Source organism: Melanostigma gelatinosum (genome assembly GCF_949748355.1).
Source record: "Melanostigma gelatinosum genome assembly, chromosome: 21".
NCBI classification, from domain to species: Eukaryota; Metazoa; Chordata; class Actinopteri; order Perciformes; family Zoarcidae; genus Melanostigma; species Melanostigma gelatinosum.
In genome coordinates, this window is record NC_136654.1 from 2440157 (window position 1) to 2462370 (window position 22214).

Below are 22214 nucleotides of genomic sequence, written 5' to 3' on the forward strand. Positions count from 1 at the left end.
GTGTTTGAGAGGGATTCGCCACAGGCAGCTATTCCAAACATTTTAAACCCCCATCAATCAGACCAATCACCTCGTCCTCTTTGAAACACAGTCACACGCACGGAAAATCACATTGAGCTAATATCATTGCGGCAGATTATCGGTCACAGAGCTTTTTTTCTCCCCCCCTCCCCAATTATCACGAATCACTATTCACGTCACGTTTCGACCGCATCTGCACCGTGGCGGCCCTAATTGTGCTGTTTCTTAGATTTAAATCGCATCGGAACATGAATGACGCAAGCCAACTAAACTTGGGATTATGTTGAATTGCCAGTGTAGTACAAACACAGATGATGGATGGTTTCTAGTGCTCTGGCAGTGTTCCGTCGTGCCAAGGCTCAAATAAAAAAAGAGTGTGATGGGAGCAGGCCTCGTCCGTTTGTTAGTTTTACGGATCCACTCTCCAGTTAATCTGAAGGAGGAGGTGACGGATGGATGGACGGTGAGATGGAGAGCGTCATCTCCAGCCCAGCACTTTTAAGCCCCCCCCCCCCCCCCTCTCGCCGTTAGCCGAGCAGCCTCTCTTCTCGCCATCGACTTGCTGTCTTCATATTTCCCTAACCCTGGGGCCAGGCCAGCCGTCATGCCATAAAGAGGCTGTCATGACCGCCCCCTCAGACACACACACACACACTCCAGAAAGCACCAAGCAAAAGTGACCCTCTCATACCCAATTCAGCGTTGTCTCAAACCCCTTCTGCTCAGTGTGGCTTCAGTGCAGGTTTCATTGCAGGTTTATAGCTGACTGAAATCCCTGATGCCTGAAAAGTGGTGGCACTGCCCACTGGAGCTGCCGTCGCAGTGAAAAGCCATTAGTGTTGCTTTCAATGGGAGGTTTTGGTGTGGTGACATTGGTCTTTCTTGTTTTGGATGCTTTTCCACTGAAGCAAACATTCTATAGAACCCTTTTGATACCAACAAAATGGTCCGATAACCATCAGCATAGCTGATTGACCTTTAAAACGACAGTCCGCTTGTTATGTCATTCTGTAGCTTCACAGTGGTGTTCCTTATGTATTCAAATACAAACATTCAAATTTTGGTCACAATTGTATTTTCCAAAGCCTTTCTGAAAACGTTTTTCCACGTGACATGATGACGCTGCTGCATATAAGGCATTATGCATGTATCCGTAGTCGGTGTATTACCTACAGTTGCTCAGACTTTAAAAAACTCAGTGACACAAGCAAACTGACCGCTGGAGGCAGAGAAGACCAGCAGCCCCCGTGTTCAACGAGATAACATTCCCGTTGTCAAAGGAGTGTTGTGGCTATGAAGAGAGCGATATTACGGCTTCAATTTGGCAAAGTACGGCAGCACGGTTAGGCGGTGAAAATATTCAAAATGTAGCGTACTCTTAAAGGATAGCACCTTTTATATGGGTGGAGGTGTGACTGTATTCAGTAGTTAGTGTGAGTCTGTGTTTGAACAGAGGGCCACTGTGATAGATGATGTAGTGCTTGAGGCCAACATTCAGTCCCTCTCCTACCTTGCTCTTTCTTCAACCGTTTCTGTACTAATTACCACCTCTATTTCCACTCTTGTTTGCTTTGCATCTTGCTCTTTTTTTTCCCCGTCTCCATTTGGCAAATGGTCTCACTTTATTATGGCCCACTCTGGCCTTTTATTGCCCAGCAGCAGCAAACTTTGTGCAATTTGTCATTGAGTGGGTGTGGATGAGTTCTTTTGGCTGCCTCTGCCACGCTCACCTAAAAATCTAATCAGATCAGCGTAGGGCTCTAATCACTTCCTCCCTCCGCTTGATTGCATTTATAGACGTTCTGTCGCTCTGTGCTCCCCCAATCGAGCTTTTCATAATTACTCTCCTCTTATATTTGTTTATTTATATCCTTCAGTACAGTATGCCTGCCAAGCCCTTTGTCAATGAGTGAGTATGAGAAGTACACGGAGGTGGGGAGAGAAAGCGAAAGAGCCTTTGGGAAAGATCTGAAAATTTTTACGGCCTTTTTGTGCTTGAAACAAGTGCTTTACTGCCTTTATATTCATAGCAGTGTATTGCTATTAAAATATAGTACCACAGCCTAAAGGCAATACATTAGAAGCTTTAGGTTGTTGCAGTTGGTAACCAAAATGTGGCTCAGTGGACGAGCGGGTCGTCCTTCAATCAGAGGATCAGCGGTTCGATCCCCGGCTCTGTTATTCCATGTCGATGTGTCCTTGGGCAAGACACTTAAACCCAAATTGCTACACGTGTATAATTGGGTATGAATGGTTTGATAGTTCTGATAGGCAGGTGGCACCTTGTTAGCCCCTGCCATGTATGAATGGGTGAATGAACATGTAGTGTTCCCACGAAATGCACAAATTTGGCCAAAAGCTAATTATTTTGTTGATGACAACTCTCCCATCATCATTAGTTTGTACTGGTTTCAATGCAGAGTTTAGAAAAATCCAACCCCTGTGATCGGATGGCCAGCCAACCCAACGGCCCCAAGGAGGCACTACTCCATTAATGTCAATCATTCATGCGTCATTATGAATCCCACTGCTCTTCTTGGCAAGACTCACCCTGTGCAGCATTCGAGCGCTGGGAATGGCCTCTATTCTCCACGAGGTACTGGTAACCTGATTTGTTGAGGTCCAACGCCCTGACCAATGGGTTATCCTGACCCTACTTTCGAGGTCAACGCCGAACCTTAACCAATCGTCTCAACCAGCTATGCAGGATGGGTCTTGCCAAGAAGAGCAGTGGGATTCATAATAATGTATTGGAATCCATTGGTCCATTTAGAGTCAAACAGACCATAAAGCTGTTGTATGTTTCTGGGCGTGGCTACCTTGTGATTGACAGGTCGCTACCGCTACCAGAGCCGTATACGGCGTCTCTACCTCACTCTTCCGCATTCCAAATATGGTCACTTCTGTTCACTGGTTGCGAAAAACAGATGCCGATGGACAAAATGCCGAACTCGATGTCTCAAAACAAATGGGGGACGTTGCGACGACTACCTCCACTTCTTATATACATTCTATTGTTCACCCCGGCTGCCACAATGAAGTGCTCTCATTAAAATGAATAAGGAGGCTGCTTTTTTCATGCGGATCTGAAGTCGGTCTGAAAACAGCCTAAAAACAGTACTCCACCAATGTAACACTGCACTCCTATGATATCTTCGGACTCGAGATTTAAAAGCCATGCAGCAGATCCAGAGGTAATGTCTTCATTGTTCCATACATTCTTCTACTGCTTCAAAACCTGAGGCACCTACATTACCCACAATGCAATTTGTCTGCCGATAGTCATAGCCTCACCACCACTACCAGATCACAGACAGAGGGACTGACCAACCAGTATTGCCAATACCAATGCCGCCAACTCTCACTAGAGAAATGTTTTAAATATTTGTATATTTCAGTAGCACCCTGGTGGCCTTGAGGTGAAGGCACTGACCAGGAACCACAACGTCCCAATACATGTCGCTCCCCATATCCACCTCCTGCCATTTCCCCCGAAACTTTCAACTTACTTAACAATGAAAGGCATAACATATACACACACAAACATAAATGGAGGGATGGATTCATTTGTGCTTGCTTTAAACTTCCTATTCATGGGCTCTTTGTCAAAGAAGGGTTTTAAAACTGCGGGCTCCTCTTTCAGCAGTTTCCTCTTTTACGAGTTGGAAGTCGAGCCCTACCGCCTGCCCACGTCCAAACATCATTAAAAGGCAGGAATATTGAACAGCTGGAGTGGATGAAGCATCTGCCTCAGTGAACATTAACCTCATGCTGGGAGATGGTTTGGTTGCTTTCTAACCTCAGCCTGTGAGAAAATGCTGGCTTTCTATCAAATGATGACAGAGTCCTCGCCTCTGTATGCCCTTCTTATTATCTCTGTCCGCGTCTACGCCGAGTATAAAAATGTTCCGAACACCACCTCCTTCCATTACATTGAGTGTCTCTGTGAATCCATGGGAGAGATCTGATCCCGAATTAATTTTCCCTTTTAAATCGTCTGACATCATGGAGCAGGGAGGAAAGATTTAGGTGGAAAGGACTTGTTTAACTCCCATGTTCCCACTGTTTTGTACTCAATGTGGAGATCTGCTTTGTGCCTCACTATCATAATGTTTAAAGGCACAAACAGTCAGATCTAGCCACGTGCTCCGAACAAATAGCGGTCAGCATTTCACCTTTGCTACTGGGTTCATACCCATCTAAACTAAAGATCTAAACTAAAAGCAGAGCGAGAATACGCATAGATCGACCAAACTGCTGAAATTGAAAACCGGTCAAACTAACACTGCTATTTTATAATCCTCACGTGTGGCGTCGGCTTATAGTTTACATTAGCCATCCGTGTGTTAACTGTGCCGCTAACCAGGGGCTGTACGGTCCATGCACGTTATTATTTGTATTAGTTGCTACAGCTAACCGCTTACTCCGTGTCCCGGAGCTGACGCAAGCTCTACTCCCCCGCGAAGTAGTCTTCTGGTGGCGGTGAGTACGACACAAACATGTGAGTCGTTTTCTCGTTTCTGCCACTTTGGATTTCGTCCAATAAACAAAGAATCAAAACGCACACGGAGCTGTACCTTCACCGTGATCGACATGTCCTCAGGCCAGCTCTGTAACCTCTTCACACTCTGTTGATAATGTTGGTTTATCTTTTTGAAAGTTATAGACTGAAATGGTGGCCACATTTTACACATTTTACATTACGTTTTGTCTTTCTCTATGTTCCAGGTTCAACTGATCCACTACAATCATGAGCTGTACACAAATTATACAGAAGCTGCTAAAAGCCCCAATGGATTGGTCGTGGTGTCCATATTCATGAAGGTAAGCCTCATACATACATTTAATTAGCTCCTGCCTGCCAGTGTGTAGGCTGTATGTACTCAAAAGCACTCTTTTTCTTTTTCTTTCTTTACTTGTCATGACCCAGCAGCTGCTATGGTGATATTTTGTAATGGGTTATAGCTTGAAAATCCAAGAGAACACTGATCCTGACATTGGACAGTCATTTTCTAAAGATTGAATTTGAGTCACCAGCTACAATGCCTGTGTAGGAACATTATATATACAGACCAGATGCAATTAAAGGTGGACTAAGTGTTTTGTTCGAGTATTTTTTGTGTAGCAACACAGATATGGTCACAAACAAGTCGGGCTGTAAAAACGTACCGAACAGCATTCACAGTTACACTATTAAGCCTTTTAACTCACGTGATGCATTTTTTGTGTCATGTCTTGCAATCTTCTTAAGTCATGAGTCAGTTAAGTGAGAACAAACAGTTGTCATACATAACCTGCTAGAATCAATACAACCCTTGTGGTGAGTTTTACAAATCATATTAAGAGAGATCTGGCCTCATGATCATCACATTTAAACATTTTCTTTAGTATCAGAAGTAATCCATCTGTTATTGTCCGCATAGGAATTTAAAAGTAAAAAACAGCTCAGGTGGCTGTCTCCATGGCAACATCACACCTCAGGTTTACATGACCCGAAGAATGATGGGAAGCCTAGCGACAGAAATTCACTTTCCTGTGGAGTGAAAATGATCTGAGTATTTGCTGCCATGAAAAAAATGGAAGAAGAAAAAAACAATAGGTCTTTTTGACAGCAAACATAACAGCACTGGCATTACTAAAACATTAACAATGGCTCTGTCCCTGCATGTGAAAAGGTCCAGTGAAGAAGATAAATGGTCTGGTTCCACTTCTTACTTGTCGTTTCAAAATGAAGTTCCGTCTTCACAGTAAGTTAGGTTTAGGCAACAGAGGTTTAGGAAAAGAGCGTGGTTAACTTGACAGACTATCGACTCACGTGACTACCGAGTGACAAGAGTCACGTGACTTGAGACTTACATGACAGAATATCAACATTCACATGAACAGCTTTCTCTTGGACGATAATCCTGTGTTTGTTCGATCCACCTCACTGCCTCCTGCCCTTAGATGAATTTCTCGCTCTTCATACTGTGTCAGTTTCTCTGGCCGTCTAATAGGAAAGGCGGATTGGTTTACATTGGAGTTTGTTGAAAGCCTGATGTGTCTCATACAGATGCTAATAAGTGGCGTGTGCCTTGTGTATAATGACACCAAGGGCTGCTGCCCAAGCATCGCTATTTGCTCTGGGAGTGAGACGAGGCTGTGTTCGTATCTAGTAGCCACATATTGGTTTAAAAAAGATCTGTCAGGAGCTAAATTACCCTTGGTGCTCCCAGCCCTCCACTCTCCTGCTCCCGCTGTGTCTTTAGCTGAAATCTTCCAAATGTTCAACTCAAGAACTCACAAACAATTAGCAATCCAATTATCCTGCAGGGAGAAACAATGTGCTCCCTGGCTCTGTGTCAGTGTCAGCGGCGGTGGCAGTACTCTCCTGTCTCTTTGTTGTGTATGAGAGGTCGCCATCTTTAACGAGAGGCTCAGAGATCAGAGAGGCAGCCGACGTCCTCGGCACTCTGAGTACAAAGGCTGAAAAGTTCAGCTGCTAACTGCTAATTAGCTCCCAAATGTCAATGGGACCATCATTTAGTCTTGAAGAGACTGAAGAAACGCTGACCTAGGTCAACCCTTCATGACTCCACCCAGCAGCAGAGTGTATCTGAGGACGCGTGAGAGAGAAGCTAAGCTTTGGAAGTGGAGTGCTGCAGGTGTGCTCGGGGTACACGGCAGCCTGAGCGAATGGCTCTGAAACCACAGCTCTGTTAAGCTGAGCTGCCAAAGGAAAATAATATATCGTGATGATACGAAACAGAAAAATGTGTGCATCTTAAATGTGCCACACATATTATGAACACAATAGAATAGTGAAGTCAGGAGAATTTTTCAACGACCATGGTTTCGGAAATGAAAGTGTCCTGTTCATTTTCTGACAGTTGGAGCGCGGCAAAGGCTGGAAGAGACATTGAACTCATCCAGTTGAATCATGAGTACAAAATATTAGAAATGGTGAGAAAATATCCAGTTGTTTAAGATAATCCCAAAAGGTACAAGCCTTTGTAAAAACTTTATCGAGAGATTTCTTTTCCAACTCCCGACAACATCGGTGTTCCAACATCCAATGCAAGCTAAAGCTAAACATTAGCTGATAATACCAGGCGGCATCCTCCGGTTCTGCCGAGTGAAGCCAATAAGGAAGAAGTCCGATTGTATGAAAGTCTATGAGAGTTTGGCATGGAGGGTTGCTCTAAATACTTTGGGGAAGAAGCTATCTAGTCATGCATCACCTGTAGTGAATTCAAAATGTTTTCTAAAAGTTGTATATTGTTAGCGGCGCACGTAACAGAATTTTAAGCTCAGGGATTGGATCATTTGTAGCGAAATGCACCTCAGGAGAAAATGAACAAGACCTTTAATTCCAGACCCAGAGGTGCCCACAATAGATAACACTTTCTAGAGCAACAGCCCTTACCAGACTTTATTTAGTCACTTGCATAACAATGTTACGCAGCAAGCGTAAACTCTACGTTTACATTTGGTTTCCCACGGGACTCGAACAGCGGTCTCTTTGACTTTCTAGCTCTTTGTCATACTTTATTATATTATATCCCCTGACTTTAAATAATGCCTGGTCCATATGTTATGTCACTTGCTCTTCCCAAATGCAAACAAATCCACATAAACAATTAAAAATATATATTATTATTTATGGTTTGAAGAAACGTACAAAGACAACTTCTTGGCGACTGGGCTGCTCTCAAAGCTGACGAATTCCCCACATCTTTTTTTAGAGTATAAGCTTGTTTTTCCCGCTTTTCAGTGACTAACGCTTTCCGAGGCCTTGTCAGTTTTCCGATCCTATTTGCAGTGAAAGCAAGGCCGTTTCACTCACTTATTCACTCATTTGATCATCAATTGACGTAATGGCAAGAAATCTGTGAATCTTCAAGATGTTTCTCGTGGTCATCTTGTGTCTTATTAACATTATGGTGCTACGTCTGTACTTTTCTCATGCCATTCCTGAAATAGAAGAAACTGATTGACTGAATCCCCTCAGGTGGTTTTCTAAGAAAATGAGGGAAATTAGAAAGACAGGAAGTAGGAAAACTAGTGAGCAGCATGAGTGACTGGTAAAGGCAAAATGCCTGCCTGAAGAGCACAGGGAACAGGTCGAATAATAAGTAATTTCAGTTGCAGTGCGGGGATGGGCGAGACGAGCGCATCTTTTTTTAATCACTTCGCCCAAAGACATCTTGACAATTAGAGTTGTGAAGTCCACCGAGCATGAGTGAGGGAAAGATGGAGTGGAGAGGAAGGCAGAGGAGTCAAAAGAAGGGCGCGGGGATGGACAGTGTGAGGTGCTTCCTTTAGCTATCAGCAAGCATGTCTCGGAATTGGGAGAGAAAGGTACTGAACAATGGCGTCGGTCAAGCAGTTTAAGAGTGGAGTTAGGAAATTAAGGAATTGTCTCTACAGCTTTTGGGGGCAGATAATGGGGCTGCAGTTTCAGTAGATTTTCACTCAAGTCCCTGTGGTCTATGAAAGAGATCACAGAATTGTCATGGTGGCGAGGTTTGACAAGAATTGTTCAGGACAAACATCCAGGGTTGTGTCTAGATGGTATCCTGTGATTTGCGAAAACTTGCAAAAGGGCTCGCCAGAATCGCTGCCCGATGACAAAATCAAGGGTTTCCATTTAGCCCGACGACCTATCCTAACCATAACCATACAAGGTAATGCCTAACCTCAACTATCTCACAACTGTTCCCCATATTGAGGGTCACCATCTAACCCGACGACCGATACTAACTTTGACCATTCAAGGTTCCTGCCAATGCAGGAAGTACTTTGTCCTTTATGATGCGAGGTGGACAGTAAGGGTGTCAGAATGTTGGATTGGCCAGTACCAGAAAGTCAAAGTGAGTCTGACCATTCCATAACCTTAACCATCAGGGTATGAATGGGTGAATGATAACAAGTAGTGTGAAAGTGCTTTGAGTGGTCGGAAAGACTAGAAAAGCGCTATACAAGTACAGATATTGTAGAAAGCAAGAACTTCATTTTGTGATTGAATACAGTTGATTTGCATTTTAGTAGCCTTAATATAATCTTTTGGGTAAAAGCAGCCGGCAAAGTGATTCCTATCATCAATGACGGTCGATGTTTTTGATGTTTCATTAGCAGCATGCGTTTCCAAGGCAACTAATGGAAACTCCACACAATAAACAGCTCCCAACCAATTAAACCATAGATCAGCTGGTGCGCTATTCTGCCGTAAGGCTCCTTCCATTGTCGCTTCCCCCTTTTCACCAATTATCTGCGCACTTACGGTGCTGGCTCTAACAGCTTTACTGTCCTAATACCCTGCGCTGCTGTTCGGAAAGAAATCTCATCTTAATGCTTACCTGCTGTTCTTTTCAAGCGTCCATTGTTGGGGAAACTGTAAAATGTTAGTACAACTGGTTACAAGTATGCAGAAAAGCCATTTGTACATCGATGAGCCAGATAGGGGGTTCCAAGAGTCACCGTCTAATGTAAGTTCAGTTTAGCTGTTCATTCTAAGAGAACTGAGAGAAACGTACCACTCTCTTGGTTTATGTTTTTGCCACCAAACATAATCCAGGTTGCAGCTCCATTTCCTTAAAAGTTCAAAATATTTATTCTTTTCACATTTCCTTAAAATGCAGGAATAGGAAACAGCTGGAATACAATGGCAATATGACAACAATGATAATCTTATAGAAAGAAAAGTAGCTGGTATTGATACTATGGGCAAAATGGGGAAACACAGGACAATCTTGGACTGGGGGGAAGAAAGGGAGGCAGCTCAGCTGTGTGTTAAGGAGAAACTCCAAGACTCAAGCTGTGTAGCCAAATCTACGAGTAAATCGTTTTTCTGGCAGTCGGAAAGACTTAAGCTACAGCTGAGAGGAGTGAAAGATAACATGTTGCAGGGTCACTGGCAATGATCTCGTCACATTCAGCTCTGATCGACACAAACTTGTTTCCAAGTTAGGACAAGAACACCGTAAATATGCTAATTATAAGAAGATTGATTCTTTTTTCGTCATGGCAGCAGTGTGTGTCTGTGAGCTGATCTTAATGGTTTCTTGAAAGCAGTGGGAGCCTTTGTTCTCCAGAAGGCAAAGCAGCAGTGCAAGAGACTGTAGGAGCGTCTGGCTGTGCAAAATACATCAGTGGGTTCAGACATTTCATGGGCATCAAAGGTGATGGATTAAAAACGCGCTTGCTTAAAGTACTGAACTAGGTAGATTACAATTAGTTTCATTTTAGATGAGCTCTCAATTCATATGATCAGACCTTTTTTTCTTTTCATTGAACTGCACCTTTTTCTATTTTTCTGTCTTTTAATCCAGATTGCTGAGACATCAAACTCATTCCTGAACCGAATGCTGAACAGAGACACCATCACAAGAATAACATACAAAAGTAAGTGTCCATGTGAAGCAATTAACATCTGTACCAATTCACCTTGTCGATTCCCTAAGACTTGTCCTCGTTACTGTTGCTGGACCGTTTTCGCATGACCTGGCCAAGTGTACGGAGATAACGGAGATAGATATACTGCTTGAAATTCTTAGAAATGTTTAAAAAAATGGCTATTTTATATCTATAGACAAAAGAAGCTTCCCATTTCTACACTCGGACTGTCCGTTTTGTCAGCTAACTAATTGAGCTAACCTTAGCTTTGCAGTTCATTTGTAAAATGTGTTAATGTTAATGTTTCAAGCCAGCTCACTTAAAAAACCACAACGCAGCAAATGGGTCTTAAACATCCGTTTGACGGCTGCATAAATGAAATGAAGCAAAAAGTCTTAAACGGTTGAAGACCAGCCGATGTTTGCTAGCTAGCTGAAATAATGAGTTTGAATGAGCGTTTTTAGCGTGAACTTCCCCATATCCAATAAAGTAGGACAGATTCACTAACAGTAGCATGAACTCTATTAGTAGTATCCAGGACAGGCTCCCATATTGTGAGGAAATACTACACAGTGGATGTAATTGTGAACAGGGTTTTTGTTTTATAGCTCAACATGTAACCCAACACATTAGGACACAACTGTACTTGGAAGTAACCCTTGATTGTGTCACTACTGTAGGTATAAGCTAGTTAGACGGACACGCTAATGTCTGTATCGTATGTTCGAGCAGACAACACACTGTTTAAATTACTACTGCAGCCCAAACTCTCTATAAGCATACCATATATTTATATCTTTATTTATATCTATCTTACAACATGTGGAAAAAATAAATCAACAGCTAACTAGGTCAGCCGTTATGGTTGCTACACTATGATTGGACAATAGCTGTTGGGGGGGCTGGGATGGTGAGATGGCTGCATGGGAATCTTGATAGCTGGAGGAGGCTGTTGGCGAGGCAGCATGTGAGGCAGCGGTCGACAATTGCTCTCCAGAGGTTCCCATGCAGAGATGGCCCCGGGGCTAGCCTGAATAAAGGAGACAAATAATTGGATTAATGGAGACCGAACAGCGAGTGGCTGGATGAACACACTGACCCCTTGTGGCTGGGAGGAGTCTCCACGGTGCCGAGCGGAGCGGGAGGCTACGGGCGAGGGGAAGGCGGGGGGCCTTCCTCAGGGTCTGGCTGGAGGAGCATGGATCCTGACAGCTGTCAAAGCCCCCTCAGATACACTGTCTCACACATGCTGACTCACACACATGCACACACCGCCCTCTCATGCTTATGAAGCCTTAGGCATATCCCTCAGCCAGTGCTGCTGCCAAATTTATATATTTATTTATTTTATATCATATACAAAAATGCTAACACAAAGGCACATATACACCATTCAAAGAGAATTATTTATTTCAACCACATGATCAAACATCAGCAACAGAGCTCCTCTTCTCATGCGGGGAAGATCAGAGAAGATTTTCTTTCCATTTTTTTATGGGGATTTTCTCAAATCCAGCCTATCAAGCTTATTTTTTTAGATGTTATATTTTGATTAATACTGTTTACAAGTATTTAACAGTGATGCAAATCACAGCTGAATAAGCATTAAAGCCACAGTGGTCCACCACAGTGACCTCATTATAATCGACAGTCCATTTGTCAACAGAGGCCCGACAGATGACAAGTTATTGAGAGCGCGTTACTGGAGTGTGAAGAGTTGCAGTCTGTCTAATTAGCGTCCTGACAGTGGAGACAGTTTGGATAAAAGAGGTTTTGTGCCGCAACACCAACAGCCTGTCATTCACGGAACACTAAATGAAATGTGAAATTAGAAGTGAGGAAAGAAATCACTTATGAAGGATGAGCTCATTGCTTGATGAGTCGTGGAAAGGTTGAGTTTAGAGCCCAGAAAACACGCTCATACGTTTATTTACGGGAAAATGCACAAAAGAATATATTATACACGTAGCAAAAATACAACCGCTTAAAGCTGAAGGCTTCAATTTACATAAAATCAACAACGTATCAAATGACAAGAGTAAAAACAATGTGACAAAGGGGGTTTGCTTGTTGTCCTGAGTCCTGAATCTGCAGCTCCCCTCGGCTTTACGGCACATGCGAGTGTCAGCTCATTGATTTTCTGTCCGGCCCATGGCTTTACTTCTATTTCTCTCAGGAGTTGGTGGCGAGACCAAAACAGAGCTTAAAAGAGAGCAAACATTGGTCAGACACGGCTGATCTTCTAAATGCTGCCATTTTTTAATTGCCATATCAATTTTAAAGTCCTGCATTCAATTTTATCCATTTTTTACAATTAAAGCAATAAATTCACCAGCGCTGCATTTACCTGGAAAGCTGAGTTCCCCCCTGAGTTAAACTTAAACTCTGCTCTGCTCCAATTACTCACTCTCTCTCTCTCCACCCACACCACTCTACGCACACACCAAGCAGCAACCTCCAGGTCTAACAATAAATGAAGCCATCGTGGAAGTACCTCGTGCAGTTTTCTTAAATAGCCACCTGAGGCTGGATCCAAAAGAGAGCCAGATCATTAATCCGATAACAAAAACACTTTGTTCTTTTCCATTTGTTGTTGTTTCTGTGCAACTTACGTTGGTACCAATTGAAACGATACAGAGTGCATCCTCCGATGAAAATGCCCCTCTTGTTTTTCTTTGTTTCTGCAGATGACGCGTATCTACTGGCCACCCTGAACATAGAGGAGATTTACCCGGAGACAAGTAGTTTTATCACGTATGAGGGATCGATGACCATCCCTCCGTGCTTTGAGACCGCCACGTGGATCCTGATGAACAAGCCGGTGTACCTCACACGCATGCAGGTTAGCGTCAGCCGCAACACAACGCACAGAGTTCACCAGGGACCGTCTCAGCCCAGGATTCTCTCTCGTGCTATTGTTCTGCCTGTGAAACATGTCACCCCAGCACTGAGGCTTTTACTCCAACACTCTTCTTTGTCTAATCCTCCACAGAGTCCCACCCTGGAAAACAATGCAGTGAATCAAGATGCCTGGTTCGCATCTCCATGTTGCTTTGGCAAACTTTTAACGGGCTTCTTTTCTCTCTCCCTGTCTCTCGTCTTCATCTCAGATGCACTCCTTGCGGCTGCTGAGCCAGAACCAGCCGTCTCAGATCTTCCTGAGCATGAGCGACAACGTCCGCCCGGTCCAGCCGCTGAACAACCGCTGCATCCGCACCAATATCAACTTCAGCGTGCAGGGCAAAGACTGCCCCAACAACAGGGCTCAGAAGCTCCAATACCGAGGTAGAAACGATACCTTGATTCATCCCGTTGCCATGACATCGCCCTCTCTCCATTTCTTGACACTTCTGTTGTCGTACATTTGATAGTATATGTAACGTATCCTCATACAACGGTTCGTACGATATCTAATGAAGAGTTGCTCCTCATTATTCGTGTGTTTTTCCACGAAAGCCAGCACTCGATTCAATTTCCGCTCGTTACATGCATACAGTCTTTTCAAAATAAACTTCCGTCCTCACAGGAAACAACTTAGTTAGGTTGAGGCAACAAAACGACTTCGTTAGGTTTAGGAAAAGATCGTCGTTTGGGTTAAAATCTCTATGGAAGTAACGTCACAAATAAATCAACATCGATTTTTTCCGTATGGCATTGGGAACGAACAGCGACTGAAAGATGACTATTTGTTGGACCCATCCTCGCCTTCCTCCCGCCCTTTGTGGGCTTTTGCGGGGAGGCTGCAAAGAAGCCAACACGAACTTTAGTTCAGGTAGCACTTTACATCGCAACAACAGGGCAATGCTATGGTGTTCCCATGGTAATTACAAGGGCATGTATGGTAATAACAGTGTTGTTTTACACTCTTATTACTTGCTCGTGTCAATGTAAAGTTCAGCCAAAGACTGCTCCAGCGTGATTGGTCAATACTACTCGGACTACAAACAGAAGCCACGATGCTTCCGATACCCAAATCGTGTCTCGTTGCCGATTCTGCATACGACTGATTCGACGTCCACATTTGGATTCCAGAAGATTATCGCTTGACTTACGCCCACTGTTATAACTAATTACATGTCTAATGTAAGTCCAGAGCTGAGACTCAGCTGGTGGCTGACATCGTGTCGACTACAGATTGATGTGCTAAAGAGGAGGCGGGACAGAAAACAGGCAGCAGAAAGTCAGATGGCCGGACAGTCAGAACACCTGTTTGGCCCCCGACTGACGGATCTGGCGGACCTGGGAGGCTGAAAACTGGCTTGTCACAGCTCACTGCAACCCGGGAGGTGTTGCAGCAGTCTGTCATCTCTCCTCCTCTGTTTCAGCCAATATATATCTGGGCAGCTGCCGCACAGAATGCTGAAAATCACCCTCGAAGCGTAAATAGGCTGCAGGCGAGATGTAGCCCGAGTCCCTACTATTCATTGTGTTACTTACCGACACACACCATCTTTGCCTTTCTGTCTGCATCTCTCCCTCACCCCCCCCCCCCCTTCAAAGGATGACATTCTTATTCTGCGCAGCGGTCGTGGGGTAGATGTCAATCCCGTCATCACCAGGGAACCTCGGAGCAAAACCCCCAAACCCCACTAAAGCAGACATGCTTATTTATTTGTTCAGAGACTTAAAGACCTTCAGGATGAAGTGGGGAGGTGTTGTTGTTTTTGGGGGGGGGAGGGGGGGGTCTCATTAAAAGGGAAAATACATCTCTGATTTGTGTGAGGTCAACCTTTGGAGCAGAGGCAACTAGACACACGCCTTCCCTCCCCAGAGAAGTGATCTGAAGGGGACAGCGGGGATGCTTAGGAGCTGTGTGTGTGTGTGTGTGTGTGTGTGTGTGTGTGTGTGTTTACTCTAAAGATGAAATATGGTGTGGAGGGTGGGGGGGGGGGGGGTAATGCTGGAGAATAGCTGAACTGTGGAGAGTGCTGCATATATGAATCAGTATTCTCACTCCTGTCCTTCTCTCTTCCAGTGAACGAGTGGTTGCTGAAGTAGCCTCCCTTGGATGAGCATGGAGACGGTTGACGGAGAGACGGAGAGAGCGGGACGAGGCGAGGGAGGAGGACGGAGGAGGAGGAGGAGGAGGAGGAGGAGAGAGAGAGATGTGAAACGGGGCTGAAGGCTGCATCTCATCCCAGATTACTTCATGGCATTGTATAAACACCGGACATTTTTCCAATATGGAACTTTGTATCGCGAGCGAAGAGACTCTTCTTTTCATACATTGAGAACAGTTTGAACCCCTTCGATCTAGCACACGCTAACAATCCCCCCCCCCCCCCCCCCACTGTACAACTATATCTCTACGGACATTTTGATCCCAAAACTTTTTTGGGGAGAAAACCAAAAGAAGACACTTGGAAACAAAGTAAAAATAAAAAATAAAAAAAAATATTTAAAAAACAGGGAAGCATTAATTTGACCTCCCAACCAATAGGACGACGTTGGGACTTTAACGCCTTTGTACATAAAAAAATGTTGCTGACTGGGAAAATCCGAGGACTGAAGTCACTGCCCCCCCATCCTTCTGGTCAAGACGAAGTGGTCGACGCGCGGACATTTCATTACCCACAAGGCATGCTATCAGCAAAAAGCGACGGAGAGGGAACACGGCCTTACTGTACCTTGTCATTTTTCCAAAACCAGTCATGTCACGGGAGACGAGCAAACGCTGACGGCTTTCCTACGGCTTCAGAACAACCAGTGTCTTGGCCTCGTTTGTACATATTATAATTATCAATACTGCAGAAAAATGAATATGTAAAGAAAAGTCATGAATTAACATTCAAAAGAAATATATTAAGAGGAATTTAAAAAAAAGAAAGAAAAAAAAAGTTGAGAATTTAAAAAAGCTTGGCGCACTTTGAATCCCAGAGCGGTTCTCAGTCTGAGCTGATGCCTTTTTTCTGTTTTATTGTTTACAATGGTCATACACTGTGTTTGAGTAATGTTATCAGCCCAATAAATGTGTCTGGAAAGTTCACTTTGGCAAAACGCGTCACTATCTGAGGACGTACCTGCACCTGTTTTGTACTGTTCCATATTAAATGTGTCGATCTGTCAGCGCTCCCCCTCAGAGGCATGCTCAGTGACACCGCCGCCGCCGCGCTGCACGGAGATTGCAGTTGGGATAACGCGGCCGTCGGTCTTCTTGACAGAGCCTCGAAATGAAATGTTTGACCTGATACAGATGAAGCTTATCAGCCGGTCACAGAGAAGCTCCACCGGGGTCAACGTGACCCGTCACAGGCTTTTACATCAGCGGTGGGCCGAGAAGGGGAGGAAGCTGCCGTCCTGCGCTGATGAGGCTGCCTCACAATGTTCTTTATTACTTCCCAGGGAGCTGGAGAAAAAAAATGAAGGCAGGACCCCACAACTGCTTGACAGGGTGGTTATCGAAGGGAGGACACGCCTCATGTGAAACAGATTGTGTAGCATATGGACAGATAACCACAGGAGCACGTTTCACTTCTGTTGATAGAGCGGCAGCCCCCGAGTGACGTCCGTACTTTTGCGTTCTATTCTGTGAGTTTGTTTTTTCAATGCGTGCAACAAAGCCAGCTCTCGACCTCAACCCCATCCGACGTGTTTGGGGTGAACTAGAACACTGGTCTGAGCTCGAGGGGGTTGAAGTCATCATCATTGAGATTTCGACCCAAACATACAACCGAAAGGGCAACTGGTGCAGCCAACTTTTGCTGCTTTGCTGAGGAGTCGGAGGCCTGTCACCTGCAGCTCTCTCTCTCTCTCTCTCTCTGTCTCTCTCTGTCTCTCTGTCTCTCTCTCTCTCTGTCTCTCTCTCTCTCTGTTTCTGTCTCTCTGTCTCTCTGTCTGTCTCTGTCTCTCTGTCTCTCTGTCTGTCTCTGTCTCTCTGTCTCTGTCTCTGTCTCTCTCTGTCTCTCTCTCTGTCTGTCTGTCTCTGTCTCTGTCTGTCTGTCTCTGTCTCTGTCTCTCTCTGTCTCTCTCTCTCTCTCTCTCTCTCTCTCTCTCTCTCTCTCTCTGTCTCTGTCGCTCTCTCTCTCTCTCCCCCTCCCTCCCCCTGGTTGCCACATCCCACATGTAGGATCTGAGTCTCCGTCCTTCAGCCTGTCCTCTTGTCTTTCTCTTTCTCCCTCTGGTACTGACTCCAGCTTCCATGGTGTAAAGGAGGTCCTGTGGCTCAGCTTCTGTTTGGCGACACCTGGAAGCTGCTTGAAAGCTTGGAAGCTGCTCTTCCTGAGGTTTCAGGTGTTGTGATGCGAGGGTCCAAAGACAGAGGGTGTCATGTGTTGTACAGATATTCGGGCTGTAGAAATCTTGTTTAGTGTCAGTGCTGACGCTGCTCCGTAATAAAAGGCACCCCATTGGTTTAGTTGTGGAGTGCTTTTAATGTGAACTAACATTTATGACCTAACTTTGAATCCTGCGGTGGAATGGCGGACTCCACCTTGTAAAAATAGAAACGACCATTTAGAAGGGATGGCTAAAATCTAGACCATAAAAATGAATAGAACAGTTCTCGAGGCCGCCTTTTCAAGCGGTACAGTACACGGTGGTCACGCCTATCAAGCAAACTGGACTTTGGGGGTCAAGTCACTGTGTCACACTGAGTGTCGTGTTTGGGTGCACAAACACTCTGTTCAAATGGCCGTTCTTCTCTGTTCACCATAAAGTCAATACCAAAATGATTGTGCGCTTTTATGGTTTGAGACAAGATGCACCAGCCAAGCGCTACAACTATTGCCAGCTCTAAAGACGGAGTAGTGCAACTCATAAATGACAAATTATTATTTTATTATCGTTTGCACAGGTCCTGACTTTAGCATTGCACTATTCAGGAATACAGGGATATTGGCTTTATGTCAAATACAGGCTGGGAGCCTGTAAATCTGCAAAAACAGCCTCCTTAGCATGCCGTGGGGACCCACTCAATTCCCTTAAAAAAGCTTCATCTGTCTGTTTTTCATTGGAGAAATTAAATAGAAAATGCTTTTTTCAGAGACCCAGTCAGGGGAAATAACTCTGGTGTGGTTATTGGATTTTGCAGATTTTGGGGCTGTTTTTTAGTTTGAGATTCACCGCAGCAGGGAAACATTTATCAGAAGCAGCCAAAGTGATCTGAAAACTAATGTTTTAAACCCAAACACAGAAACACGTCCAGACCTTTGACAGCCTTTGTACCACGCCTGGCCTTGTTGGCGAAGCACCCGACCCGGCGATGCCGGTTTCCGTCATCAGGGCTCGGCTGTATCGATCCCTCGCTCTCCCGCCTCTCCTTCATCATCTCCCAATAAATATTGACGAAGCATGTTGGAGGCCATGAGCTCATGTGTGTTTTCTGTTTGCTGTATGAGCTGTGCGCCCTTTTTTTTTCGACAGATTTGTAATGAACATATAGCGACGGGGGGGAGAATGAGGAGAGAGTTTTCAGAGCCCATGAACGCCCAAGGTTATGGAGGCCGTTCTTCTACATGATCTAGGTCTAGGAGATGCAGGACGGATAATAAATACAGCAAATGATTCAATGCCCCCCCCCCCCAAACCACCTCTCCAGTTCACCCTCCATCCTCCACAGACTCCAATCGGCCAGCAGATAATCAGTTCCACCCTCGTGAACCCGCTGTAGATCTCTCCGCACTCTGCCGTGATCTGGCCCTGCCAAAAGGGATGAAAGCTGCGAGGTGTGTATGAACTGCGGCACTCAGAGGGTCGGGAGGAGACTTAATGATATTATATTAATAAGAGCGTAATAAGGCGATGGCACGCTGGGAGCTAAAGCGAAGCGGAACAGCTGCCGAGCCAAATCGAGAGTGTGCAACTCTCTGCAGGCGTGCTGAGTCTTGAGACGCACCTGTCCAGATGTGTAGCAGCAGCGGAGTCAAACTTTTCTCCTTCATTCAATTCGGGGAAAACTCGAGTCAATGCCTCTGCAATAAGAGGCTTGATATCAATTACACTGAGTTATTTATTTCTTTTTAAACCCTCTCTTATCTAGAGGCATTGACTTGGCATTTAGGCTCCTTTTCTCACCAACAACTGTCTTCACACACTGAATGTTACAACAACCTCAGGCTATCAATGCTTCTTATATTGAAACCTGGAAGCAACCACCACTTCTGTCTTCTTTTTGTCCTCTCAGCTCATTGATTTTCCATTTTAAAAGGTCAGAAAACTTTCCTTTCCTTACGACAGGAAGAAACAGGGATTCTGTGGTCTTATTTTTGAAGATCACTAGTACTAAGGGCTAGGTCATGTTAAGAAAAATGGCAAAGTAAAACATGTTGCCCAACCAAGTCAGAATATCTAAAGTCGCCTCCCAGTGTGGCTGTCATACAGACAACAAGCCTTCAAAAAGCATATTGACAGGATTAACAGATGAAGAATATCAACTGGTGAGTTCATTGATATGTTTCGCTTTTATATCATTTGATTGCAGATGTTTCAGTGGTAATGCATGTGCATGAGTGCAACTTAAGAAACAACACTTTACAAGATAAATGTGCTGTATTTAGAAGTTTTCCCAAGTAAAGAATACAATCAACTGCAACGCTCACTTGCAGAAATGCATCTTCATCAGGCTTCATCACGCGAACCACACTGCTCTTCTGAGACAGTTAACGAGTTTTGATTGAATTAATTTATCCCTTCTCAAAAACAAAATTCCTCACAGTGAGGAGTGCGGATGAGCAATAAACGACTTATTCCATCATCACCATCCTCTTCTGAGGCCTCCGAACCGCTGAGAGCCAACTTCCTGTGACATCATCACACTGTCTCAGAGGATGCTAATTCATTTTACCATTCATCTGTTCTCATCCCCTTGGCAGCCCGGTGCTATTCAGACTTCTCTTCATCCTCCGAGTCATTTTCATTACGTTCACGGTTTCCTTCATTTGTGCATCGTGTGTTTTGTTCCCTTGGTGCAGCTGCCTGGTGGTGGTGGTGGTGGTGGTGTAACACATCCAATCCGCAGGCACCCAAATTTGAGGACCACCAACACACGGGAGGATCTTCATCAAACTGATAAAAACATTAAAAACAGTCAATTAAAATGGGATACAGCAGCATATAAATCGGTCCAGTGACTGTTTTCCAAATTGTAGCGCCCAGCCCAGATTTTCAAGGCTGACATTAAAATGATGGACTAAATAGTCATTGAAGACTTTTCAAAGGGAGCTGCACAGGGGAGTCAATTTTTTAAGATGTACTAACCTTGACAGCCTTGTTGAACAATGAGTCTCAGCATTGAAACGTACGCTATTTGTATGGTCCATTATTTGGGCCGTTTATTTTAAAGGTACAACCATTATATTTACAGAGGCCGCATGCAGAACTTCATGAATGAAATACAATTTCTCAAATTGAACATTTAGCCAAGAGTTATAGGTACCACTCTCACGTCTGTGTTAAGTGCAGAGCTGTAGCTGTGACGTGGTTAGCCTAGCTTAGCATAGAGCCTGAAATCAGCAGAAAACCGCTAACCTGTCTCTGTTCTTAAAGGGGGCGTATCATGCTCATTCTCTGGTTCATACATGTCTATCAGGTTTCTTGAAGATGTGTACATGCTTTAATGTTCTCATGCTGTCTATTCGTGTCGCTTCAAGCCCCCCTTTCTGAAAAAGTCCAGTCTGCTCTGATTGGCTCGCAAGAAAAGTAGAGAGATAGTTCTCCACCCGGCGGAGATGCTCAGATATTAGTTGTGGGTTGGTAGGCACTCTGTCACTGTACACACCATCACATAGACCGCTTTTTTCTCCTCAGAATTAGCATGTATGTGACTGCTTGGACTTGACATTTTAGTTTGGCAAGGCTCCGAGATCGATGGAGATCCGCGGTAGCAGCTTTTGCGCCATGTATGAAAAGCACGGGCTACCTGTCGAACCAAGTTTCTACCTCCTCCTCCACATTGATGCTGGGACCGTTAGCATGAGCAAGACTGGTAAGCAGTGGTGGGAAAACAACAAGAACTATCTGGTGATAGTCACTTCTAGTGACGTCCACGCACCACCAGCCCCCCTGTCCTCTCCCGCCCTGGGCCCACCACCTCCACCTGTTTTGAATATGCTGGCACCGTTTTAAGGTGCAGTAACCAAACAGAATTCATAACTACTTACAATGTCTTATGTGTATGTTCTTATAACACCAGGCTTGCAGCAACTCACATAACATGCTGTAATGCATGTGTTATAGTGCATCGTTCAGGCACAGATATGCGCTTCAGGGAGAGAGACACTGAGTATATCAGACCTCATCTTTTCTTTGATATCGTCTCCGCAGAGGCTATTGAATCATTTCAGCAACGCTGGATCATCTCACCGGGGCTTGTGGAGTAAAACGGCCCAAACTAATGACACCATTGTGTCTCTCAAAAGTATACGTGGAAAACACGTGTAATGGGTTCCTGAACTGTGATGTGTCACCGAGTACACACTGGTAGTCATCACAGACTCTCTCCGCGCACACAGATACCAGCCTTTAGAGCTCTAAAACGAGCCTGTTCTGTTGTTGCATGCCATACATTTCCTCCAATGTGAGCAGCTGTTTTAACAGCTCAGCGAGTGTCGCTGCCCTGCTAGTCACCGAAGGCATAAAGGCTGCCGTGGGGCAGTGAAACATGAAGGACTGCTGCCTATATTATGACCTTCCTCTCTCTGCTTGCTTTAACCTGCTTTTATTAGCCAACAGATGGGCTGCCTTCTCTTTGCTCTTTAAATGGCTGCAACTACGCAGAAAATGCACATCTCCTGTGTGCCGTTTGGCTTTAACACCTCTGCTGTGAACGGACTGACTTCATAGAACCGGAAGGCGTTTGGTCTGGAGTCGAGTATCGTTGCCAG

The 22214-nt window shown here is 44.7% G+C and overlaps 1 protein-coding gene across 1 annotated transcript in view; it reads left to right on the plus strand.

Annotated features, from left to right (window-relative positions):
• The window catches only part of ca10a (carbonic anhydrase Xa), a 133196-nt gene extending 116815 nt beyond the window's left edge, over positions 1 to 16381 (plus strand). Inside the window, exons 5-9 of the mRNA XM_079293838.1 lie at positions 4750 to 4845; positions 10332 to 10404; positions 13083 to 13237; positions 13506 to 13680; positions 15371 to 16381. Coding sequence (XP_079149964.1) covers positions 4750 to 4845; positions 10332 to 10404; positions 13083 to 13237; positions 13506 to 13680; positions 15371 to 15393 — 522 coding nt within the window. The 3' untranslated portion in view covers positions 15394 to 16381. The remainder of the gene's footprint in view (positions 1 to 4749; positions 4846 to 10331; positions 10405 to 13082; positions 13238 to 13505; positions 13681 to 15370) is intronic.
• The last annotated feature ends 5833 nt before the right edge of the window (positions 16382 to 22214 follow it).